The sequence below is a fragment of the Pygoscelis adeliae genome, unplaced genomic scaffold (assembly GCF_000699105.1).
Source record: "Pygoscelis adeliae isolate BGI_AS28 unplaced genomic scaffold, ASM69910v1 Scaffold16, whole genome shotgun sequence".
In the NCBI taxonomy this organism is placed as follows: Eukaryota; Metazoa; Chordata; class Aves; order Sphenisciformes; family Spheniscidae; genus Pygoscelis; species Pygoscelis adeliae.
Genome location: NW_008825162.1, coordinates 7,423,011 through 7,434,295, shown reverse-complemented (window position 1 = coordinate 7,434,295; position 11,285 = coordinate 7,423,011). Strand labels below are relative to the sequence as shown.

General features: G+C 38.8%; 1 protein-coding gene across 2 annotated transcripts in view; it reads left to right on the top strand.

Annotated features, from left to right (window-relative positions):
• Positions 1–11,285, top strand: part of KIF16B (kinesin family member 16B) — a 129,303-nt gene that overhangs the window by 82,089 nt on the left and 35,929 nt on the right. For both annotated transcript variants that reach the window (XM_009328728.1, XM_009328727.1), the window contains 2 exons: positions 114–236; positions 7,303–7,392. In XM_009328728.1, the coding sequence (XP_009327003.1) occupies positions 114–236; positions 7,303–7,392 (213 nt within the window). The remainder of the gene's footprint in view (positions 1–113; positions 237–7,302; positions 7,393–11,285) is intronic.

Below are 11,285 nucleotides of genomic sequence, written 5' to 3'. Positions count from 1 at the left end.
CTGCTCTTCTGGCCGGGAACATTTTCTCATTTTTAGTGAAGTACTTTTCTTTTTTTCCTTATGTAGTGATTTTGGTTTTCCTTTGTTCTCCCTATTTGGTATGCACATGAAAGCGGATGGTTTGTCGTTCTCTGGGAGCAAATCCAGACGACCTAAAGGACCCGATTAAAATTAGTATTCCACGCTATGTCCTGTGTGGGCAGGGAAAGGATGCACACTATGAGTTTGAAATAAAGGTAAGTGCTTTTCAGTTGCTTCTCCTTAATGTTTGGGTTCTCTGTACACATGTTGCTTGCATTTGTACAACAGTAGCATCATAGTAGCAATAAAAATAGAAAAATGCCTTTTGTTTAAAATCAAATAGCTCTGTCCAGCCTTCGGTGTTCACTGCGACAGCGTCACAGTTAGCGAAGATGGAACCAGCAACTTGAAACGCACCTGAGAATCTGCAGATTCCAGAAATCACCTTACTAACCCCAATGAAATGTAGTTTTTGTTTCCACTAACTGCAATTTTTGGTCCTGTCTCTTTCCATTGCCTAAGTGGCCTCAGTACTGCTAAATAAGAGAGACTGTGAGAAGGCATGCACAATACAGGACACTATAAAGACGGGTACTTTCCAAGTGGATCGATGGTACACAGGAGGCTGATGGTCAGACTCTTGGGGTGAGCAGTTCTAGATCCAATGTCAAATAATTCAGTTGAAGGTGTTGCAGAGGTAAGGATTACATGCATATTGGTTAAAGGAAAGCCCTTTATCGAGATGTGAGTGTCAGGTATAGAAAATGATTAGACTTGAAATATTTACCTGTAATAATGAAAGCATAATTAAGGTATTTTGCACATATCCACAACAAAGGGTTGATTCCTTTCTGGCTCTCTGTTGTTCTGATTCTTCCCACCCTGTTTTTCCAAGGTCTTCGTTCTCCAAACTGTTATCTGCTTCCCCTCCATTCTAGTGGCTTCCTCAGTTGATCTTCTGTGCAGAAATGCTGGAAAAAATGCATATTCATTATGTTTGCTCTGGTACTAAGCCAGTGTTTTTTCAAAGCAAGATGTGAAGTCTAATTGGAAATGTGCTCTCAGTGCATGTGGCCATGTAGCATAACTGATGTACATGGCATCAGAGACAGAATTGGCAGCCTTCTTCACTGAATGTATTGCCAGATGCTTCATTAGCTGGTTTAAGTTGGAGGAGTGACCTGTCCTCACTGTGTGGAGGACCTTTTTTGAACTATGCTCACATTCTCTTTTGCAAAGGCTTTTACCAAGATGGGCAACCTTAGCTCTGTTTGAGCTAATTAAATTTTCATCTCGAAACATACTGCACAATTTGTGGATGAAATACTTGCTTTTGCCTTTTGAACCTTGAATTTCCTGGGGCCAGCAAAAGCCCAGAGCCAAAGAGATGCTGAGAGAAGAGTTAGTGCAAAACTTCCCCAAGGACTGTTCTAGCTGCCAACTATTTTCAGCACATGGGACTTACTGAACTGGGTAATGATTAGTGAAGGTAAATACAGTAAAAAGGTATTTTCTCTTTTTAGTAAGTTGGTGGATTTCTTTTCCAAGTAATTCTCCCTTCATCCCTAAAATCCATGTAAGCATCTGCAAGATCTTAGGATGAAGGGGCAGTTAAAGAGTATGTGCAGGAGGACTTGGACTTACCTGGAAGGAAATGTAATAGAAGAAAAATGTTGGAAGGGGGTGGAATTTGTAACCAGGAAAGAACAGGGTGCTCTGGCTAAAAGCGGTGTATATGGAATGGCTATTCTCTTTAATAATTGTCTTCCATGGCTGTCAACTTCCTTAGAGCACTAAATATTTCTATTGAAGCTCCCCTGGACTTTAGTTTGGCAGTCTTTGGGATCTTTCTTACAGTCATTCCCTTACACAAATCGATTAACTGTTTATGCTTTTTCCTTTGCTACCAGGTCTCTGTATGTGACAGTGGGCTGCTTTTGCTGTGGTCAGGATTTGGCTCCAAGCTACAATCCACAGACTTTCCACAAACTTTTCTATTTTAAACCTTTCCCCTGCAGAGCTCCCAGCTCTACTTTGATCTGTATTAATCTTCAGCTGCTGTTACTTTTATTCTGTGGGAAATCAGAATACATGGTATAGTGATTTTTTTGCCTTAAAAATTGGGAAAGTAGGAAGACAGGGCAGTGAGGAGAGGACGTGTATCCATTTGTATCCTGATCCATCAAGAAGGGATGAAATAATGTCAGTTGTTGGAATAATTCCTTATTTCAGCCTTACTTTACTTTGCTCAAGTTTTTTTTCAGGTGATCTCATATCAGAATACCTGTCAGTCTTGGGGAAGGGCTGGGGCGTTGTTAATCTAGTTTCCTTTGCTAGTTCCCAAATAAGCTTTCTTCGCCAAGGTTCCTCTTGCGCTTGGGAAAATGGGTAGCTGACCTATCCGTGTGTAACAGCACTTTGAAGTCTGACAAAGGGACAAGGGATGATTGAGTTGAATTGTAAGACAGTCCCCAAAACTTTGAATCCTAGGTATCTCAGAAGTATTTTCTTTAGCAGATGTTTCTAGTCATTGTGTGTGTAGTTAAATCCTGGCATATTGGTGTATAGAGGAGCAAATATAATACATTTCTATTATATTACATATACATATCTAATACATAAGAAATCTATTAATTTCTTCTTGTGACATGCACTAGTAAAGATTTTTTTCTTTATATGCCAAAAGAGAGAAAGTGAGTTCCACTTTTCTTGGCAGCATCATGGTCAGTTCATAAGTCTTGCAACTCTAACATATCATCAAAAAATATTTTCTTTTAGTGCAGGTTCAGCATCTTCCATCTAGACATACATAACCTTTGGGAATGGGCCAGCAAGATGGTCTGTCCACTCAGGTTCTTCCTCTGGATACAGATCCTGCTTTAATATGTTGAGTGACTCCCATGACAACCTATTGGAGAGAGTTCAAAATAGAAACCAAACCATACTTTATTAGAGTTAAGATGGAACCTTCTCCTTTTGCAGCAAGAGATGTCATGGAGCTATTTGTGCTGGTCTGCTATTAAGTATTCAGTGTGAATAGATACATTTCCAAAAAAACTTCCATTTGAGCGACAGTTTTATATGTTGTCTTTAAAGACATGATGAAACAGTAGTAGCTTAATCAGCTCTAAACATATTTATGTTAGAGCTGAATTAGAGTACCAGAAAACTGTTCTGGTATTCTCCTCTTCCTTTGTTTTTCTTGTGATACACAGAATATTCAGACAAGGTTGTGCTAGAAACAGCATGCGGGAAGAGCTTTTGCATCGATAAGACTGTTGGCATCTGTTACAGACAGTGCCTGTGGTTGCAGACTGTACCTATGGATGGCAGAAGGAGCAGCGAGGCAGCAGGGAAGAGGGATGTCCAGCTCACATAAAGGCACGCAGGGTCTCCTGAGAGCAGGTGATGGAAGCAAAGCCTGGAATCAAGCACAGCCCTGCAAGGGATCCTCTAACAACAGGGAAGGTTGTAGATAAGCCTTCTCGTTTTTATTCAGCTTTCCCTAGTTGTTCTGACTTCTCTCATTTTATTTATTCTGTTTGATATTCTTTCAAAACTGGCTTTTTCTTGTGTTTCAAAGCCTTTCAGTCATCTCTGACAAGTTCTTTATAGGAGAAATCCAGGCAGATGCACCCCAAAGCAGTGCTTTTCTCCAGATCTGGTCACAGTTCTGTTCAGCCAAATGCTGTGGTGGGGCTGCTCAAAATGTCCATGTTTCTAGTCAAAGTTTCTTTCTGAGCTCAGTGAGCTATTGCAGAATTGGAGTAAAGCAGAAGCAGTGCTCATTGGTACGTAGTTCTTAAAGAAAATGATGCATGCCCCATATCTACCTAAATTAGAAAAAAGAAAAAGCCCAATCTTCCCTCAACTCTATCAGATTAGTACTCTCAATAATGAATAAAAAAGGGTTCGAAGAAATTTTTAAGCAAGCTTTAGCTCTTCAGATGCTGTATTCATAGGCAGCGTGAGGAACAGTGTCAACAAGGTCCGTTTAGAGAAATATGAATTTTTACAATTACTGTAGGCAGTTTAACCAGCCTAGATAAGTAAGGTGGGCATGTTCTGTTCTTTCTGATTGCTTCAGAATCAGGTGGAATATTTCTTTTTTTCCTCTATGGTTTTACTTCTATTTCTGTGGGGCAGAAGGGGAACAAATTCCATGACATGCTTTACGGTGAAATAAGTTGAAAATGTCTGTTAGGTTATTTTCTGTCAGTCATCCTGCAGAAGAAAACATAAGGAGACAGAACTGTACTATCTCCTTTCAAATTTGAGTTTTACATAGCAAATGGTGCACTTGAATAAAAAAAACCCACAATTCTGAGGCAAGTCTGGGATCGCTTACGTGCCCCGATAAGAATATTTTGAAAATCTGTCTTAGAGATTTAGTCAACCATATATATTTTTTTTTAAGAAAATATTTTTAACTACTACATTAGCAAATTACAAGCAAAAAGTAAAGGATTATCCAAATTTGCTTTACTTGCTACTGTTCAAAAGATCTGCATATGTCCCCATCCCATACTGAGTATATAGTCTGTCATACAGCTTTTTTAAATGGGGAAAATAATCCCAGCCCCGACTGGCTGGATCAGCTGTAGGAGTAAAAGGCCATGTTCTGGAAATGCTATTGCTATGCCGGGTGCGCTGTAACTCTCCTGTTTATATGAGTGGAACTTGATCCTAATAACACTATTGTTGAGCTCTGGGGACTGGTTAAGATTTTCTTTAGCTTTGAAATTAATTTTCCAATAATATCAGCAGTATGGGAGGGAGGGAGTGGCTTGACGGCATCTCGCCTCAACAGAGGAAAAATTTTCAGTAACAACAGCAACGATTTGCAATGCATTACTTGCTAGTCTCATTGCAAGAATTAGGAAAGTAAATGAAGAGGATGATGGGGACCAAGGCAGGTCAAGCCAAGCCACCAGAGAACTCTCTAGAGAAAATCCTTCGGTTCTTAGGCAGCACAGATATATGGCTTTGCTCTTTTCCTTCCTGCCCATCTCTAACAAGTATTACAGTTGTTCATTAAACTTTGTAGAAGAAAGCTAATAAATAAGTGGCTGCAGGCAATTTGATTTGGGTAGGTTTGGTGCCACCCTGTCACCTAGACAGCTGTCAGATGCACAGCGAACAACTTGATCGGCAAGCTGACATGCATGCTCTTCTCCGGGCTGTGTAGCTGGAAGAGTCCTGAATGCTTTGTGCTAGATTGCTCCTCTAAAGGCATGCTTCTGTGAAAACCCTAGGGAAAAAAGAGGCCACTTTTGAATAAAGACCATGTACAAATGAAATTATCACAGCAAAATTTCATGAGTCAGAAATATTAAAATACAGAATTAAAGCAAAAAGAAAGCAGGAGTGAGTAACATCTTTATTTTATCGTTATCCATTGCACTCTAATGTTTACTTGAACATTGAAATCACAAGGCCCTTTATTTTAAAGTGATTATTCAGAATAAAATGGTTAATTGGCTAATCAAGATCAATGTAATTTGCATATTCCTGAATTGCTACTTTTTTTTTTTAGTTAAGCCTGCCTATGCATGTTAAATCCATTCACCTGATTTATAAAGTTTGAGACACTATTAACAATCTATTGCGGGAGGGCAACTGCCTGAAATTTTTAATGAGGAAATATAGTCCATCATGCAGATGTCCTAGTAGCAGTCAAGCTTATTGGTGACATGAAAGATGGCTTTTATCAGAAATAATGGATTTACTTTGTGGAGTCGTGCTAGAAGAACCTACCTTTTAATACTTGTGAAAAGTTTTGAGTTGAGAAGGCCAATTCTGTTTACTTACATCTTTCAGTTAAAAATAGAGGTAAAAATAGAAAAAAAACCCAACCAACCAACAAACCCAAAACACCTGGTTCCTGATGTCGTAAGACACACAACAAGTTCCGGTTTCCGAAACACGTCCCCCAGTTTCCCTGTTCTGCATACACCAGCAAAGGCAGCGGGGATGGGGAAGGGTGGACCAGAGATGAGTTTGTTGCGAGCATGAGGTAGCAGTTGTCAGCAATGGTGCCTGGACGCTGGTTTCCTCTGGCTTTATTGCTCCGATTTCTTTTTGTCCTACTAAGTTATCCTGCTCCGTTGCGACTTTCCATCACTCTAACCTTCTGATACACTCAGTAGCGAGGGATCTACTTGTTCATTTTAGGAGTCACTTTAGGATTAAAAGCCAAGCCTGTGTCTTTGTGAAATGCATTTTATGAAAATGCTTATTTTTGATCTTCATGCATAAATTCATAGCTAGGCAGAGGTAACATCACATATTAGGCCTGTTAGATTAAAAAAGCAACAGTCTTTTCAGGTTTCGGCAATGCCAGTTGGCTTTCTCCAGCTCTACTAGTTGGTGTAGAAAAATGCCCACTCTCCCTGCAGCGTTGCTTCTTGGTAGCCTTGGATCAGCAGAGCTGCAGAAAGACTCCCCTGTAAAATTAAAGGCTCCAGTTGTAGCACTTTTATGACCTGCTTACAAATTTCTTTCATTTCACCTAATTTCAGGCAGTGAAAAATTTTCTTTCCCTGAAATTTTTGTCGGTTTCTCAGTTTCAGTGAGGATTCTGTGAATAACTGATGGTAAGGTTGGCTTGCCCTCCCCCTTTGCTCCTGTTGCTATGTGCTTTATTCACAGGAGTAATTCTGTTGATTTTAATGAAACTTCCTGTGTAAATGGGACGTTCATCAACATATTGATGACATGGCCCAAGAGTGTTTTAAAGGAATATCTTCTACTGAAAGCTGGCATATATGATTTTTTTACCCTACAAATTGGAATCCTAGTCTCTGTGGTAGTGAACTCTGTGTGTCCGAGAAACTTGTATTTATTATTTGTGTGTGTCTCTGTGTGCGTGTGTATATGAGAGTATATACATGTCTATGAATGTATAGAGAGGCTACACTACGCTTGTGCTGGGTGTTATCCGTTAGTTGATGGAACACCCACTGATGGTAATGCTGTGAGCTGCATAGCTGCACCAAGGAATGATTGGGGATATTTTAATGTGTTTACAGCCTTATCAAACCTCTCTGGAGTAAGGAATAAATGCGTTCAGGTTTTTTGCTTTGCAATCAGTGCTACTTATTAAATACAGTTCTGTCACTGTAACGAAAGAAAAATTAAGTAAACCTATAAAAGCTTATGAATTTAAGGGAACTAAGAATTGCCTGTTTTAATCTGATAACCCTGTATATTGTGTGGTTTTTAGTGTTATACATTGTGTGGTTTTACTTCTGTTTCTTCTTTTTGTGTTGCCTGATATAGATAACAGTCCTGGATGAGACGTGGACAGTATTCAGGCGGTACAGTCGTTTTCGGGAAATGCATAAAACTTTAAAACTAAAGTACCCAGAGGTAAGTTTTGGTAAAACTTCTTTTGCGGAAAAGGCTGGAGGTAGAGATTTGAAAATAAGTTTTTTGAAAGATGTTTACTCAAAACCAGTATTCCTCTCAGCAGTATGCCTCTATTAAGATCGGCAAGCCCTTCAGCGGTGTAAAGCTCCAAGGCTGCTAGATACAGGATGGATGTTGCGTGCTGTTGCTGCAGTGAAACTGCGACTCCAGGTGTTGGCTCTAGCCATTAATTCCCTTCACTGCTGACTGGCGTCATTCCCTGGAGGTTGCTGTTTTGTTCATTGCAAGATACTTGCAGTCAGATCATGTCATCCTGACAACTTCTCATTTAAAAGAGCGTTGCTCCACAGATACCCTTTTGTAATAGTGGCTTCCAGGTTTCTGCAAAATGGAAAATTGATCTTTCTGACCACCTTGGAGACTCTGGGCATTCAGGATATGGGGAGCTGTGCCTGACAGACCTTTAGTTCATTGGAGTGAGCGTTTGTAGAACTACAGTTCTTGGTTTCCACATCTAACTTTTAATTATTAACATTTTGCTTCCTTTCTACTTGTTCCCTTCGATATTAGAGGAAATAAATCATTCAAGCAATTGAAGTGATCCTGATTTGAGAGTTAGCACAAGTAAAGAAGCCTGGGCCATATATTCATGGGCAATATATTAAAAACATTAATATGTGCAAGAGAGAGAGAGATATGCAATAGTGTGCAAACGCTTTCTTGGTCTTCACTGATGTATTCTTTAAGCTAAAAACTAATTGAGCATGGAAAGACCTTGAGTTTTAAAGAGTAAAAGATGTAGATCTGTGTTTTGTGGAGATTCTGGGACTTAAAACCCATTCCAGAACAGTGTGAAAACCAGAAATTGAAACTACCATGCACCAAATATCTAACAAAAAGCTTTAAAAAAAAAAAAAAAAAAGAAAATTAGGTCATCTTTTCTGATTGTCAGAAAATTTTAAAAGGTAAAAATGAGTTTTGAATGGAAAATTGAAATGTTCCCTTGCTACAAATGCTTTTAAAACTATTACTTGTGAATGAACATCAGTATCATATTTTTGATTTGAATGAATTGCCATTTCCTCTTGGATGTTAGAGTTGTAGTCTGTCGACAGTAATATCCTAATTGCATCTAACTCTTGAAAAAGCAGCTAGGCAGTCATCCAGTTGAAATAGAAAAGGGCCACCTGAATCCCTCTGCAGGCTGATCTTCCCCATTTAGGAAAATGTGTTTGAGTGGCCTTTTTCAGAGTCTATTATTGGTCCTGACAGTACATTGAGGAACAGTTGAATTTGGCTATACGGTTATGTCAGAGGGAGAGCAACTTCTTTGTAGTATGTAGTAATCTGGTTGAGGAGGAATCTGATGTTCTTAAAGCCATTATTAAAATGTCCTGTGTGCTGCACCATATTAACATCACTTTTTTGCATCAAGCGTTTGTGACTCACAGTACAAATTAAGGCTTTTTTGGTGTTACAGGAGGGAGTGGGGTTTTTTGTTGTTTTTTTTCTTTGCTTGGTTTGAAGAACCATTAGAATATAGGAGTGGTATTACTAGGTCAAAATGAAGTCCAGCATTCAAGAGCATACAACTGAGAAAAAAACCCCACCTAGAGCAAAGGTACATAGTTTTCTTCATCTAGGAGTCTTCCCAGCTGAAGTTGTTTTTGTTGTAATTGATAGTTCATAATTAATATTTTTCCTGTGGATTTTATCTGTATTTTCCATTCTCTACACCACTCACTTTATAGGTATCTTACAGAGGCAATTGTCTTTTGCTGCCTTTTTTTTTTTTAGCTTCTTCCCTCTGTTTGCGGTCATGCTTGCAAGGTCGATACATTCTCTAGTTTAATTTGCTGGTTTGTTTCTTATTGACGCTTCTGTGTTGCCATGCCTGTGTCTTACTGAGTTTCACATTTAGTACATTAATGGAATTATTGGTTTAACTATGCAGATGAATAAATTTCTAATTTCCACATAGGAAACACATTATAGTGTGTTTTATTAAGTTATCTGTTCCCTTCTCAACAATTTTTGTGAGTTGGGGCAAGTACCAAGTCTTACAAGTTTGCCAGTATAACTTTCCCTAAAATACAATACTCTTTGGAGAAGCATAGTAACGTGTTTTGGCTTCTAATATACTTGAAACAATTGTTTAGTCATGTTACTTTCTGAAACAATAGATCTATAGCTTTAGTAGTATCTTCTTCCAGCCTTTATCGAGCCTCCACTTCACAACAACCTTCAATAAATTATCAGTGAGGTTCAAGTATGTGTATCTTTGCTAAGTACAAAGCATACTAAAGTTCAGGAGAAGCGAGGTAAGCATTTGATCATGTCATCTACTGCTTTTAGACAGGTACTGTCGCTTAGGTACCGGTTTTGGAAACCCTTGCAGCACTGATGTTATCTTCCCTATTTACATAGTACAGGCTGTTGTGTTGTGTCCTCTCCTGCTTTGAGTCTTGGGCACCACAAGGAAATGGCAAGTTTGTGGGCAGAAGAAGCCTAGCTAGTACGGAGTTGGTTTCTTCTACTCGTCAGCATTTCTACAAGCTACTGTGTCCTTGTTTATCAGAGGGGAAGAGCACGTTGTGATGGATGAAACGCATAATATCGTGCGCTGTAGTAAAGATTTGATGTTTGTTTTCTTTGCAGGAATTTCATTATCAGTGTTACGTATGTGGATGATCGATGGCTTCCCATATTTTTACCTTTATTTAAAATAGCCTTCATTTATGGTAATTTTGGATTAGTTTTGCAACGTGAGTAGGAGTTCAGTGTGTTTGATAAATTGAAAATCATCTGTCTGCTTCTGCTCATCTGTCATTGACCTAATTTGGGATTCACCATGATGCTAAAATGCATTTTAATACCAAAGCTGGCAAAGTTGCGTCCTTAGTTACTGTATATTATTCCAAAGAAACTTGATCCTTAAAAACAATGTTACCAGAATCCGTCTGAGTTGAATTTTATTTTGTGTAGTTCACCTTCCAACTCTAAATTAATATTTATAATGAACAGTGAAAATACTGTGGACGTGTTTAATGTATGAGTGTCCTGCTTTTAGAAATGAACTTTACAGCTCATTAGTTGCTCAGCTCTGAGTTACTACAGTATTTTAATAATTCGCTGATCTTGCATTTCGTGATGCTGCTACTGAATTCCCAAAGGAATGTTTTGGCAAACTGATTTATTGGGAAGGTCTAGAAAAAAAGAGTATCTTTTCCAGAAGCAGAAACTGTCTAATGTCTTCCAGTCTTACAATATGCCATATACTTTATATACCTGTACATTTCTTCTAATGTAACTAAGTGGCTGCTGACAAATGGATATCTAATTGAAATATGTCACATGCAAATTTTGAAAGACTGAAGAAGCTGCAGCAGGGTGAGATTGTGCCAGAGGCAGATAAGTACCAGCATTTTAACAGTGCCTATATTTTTAAGTCTGCATGATTGTCATTTGCCCAGCTTCAGCTTTCTTACACTGCTAGATTGTTAATGACCCTCTTATTATTTGGAGTTTTAATTAAGACCATACTTGGCTTTCAGTTGCAGTAGCCTCTGTAATGAATATACTCTTGTTTGTCATTAGTCAGAAACAGGAGCAAATGGGCTCTTTAATAGAGAAGTGAGAACTTTCAGAGTAAGGTTCTCCTTTTTTTTTTCCTCCTCCTTCATCTTTTCCTATCAGTTCATGGTTTTGAAATATGACTGGGGTGCTGGTTCTGCAGAAAACCTTCCCTTCCTGACCCATGTCTTGCTGTGAGGGAAAACTTGCTCTGCCATCTCTGTTAGTTCAGCAAGTTTGAGTGATGCGCTGTTGTGATGGCCAGTGCTCTCCTCTTCTTACCACTTTCTTGTCTCTTCCCTCTTTCAAAGGAGAGCAGT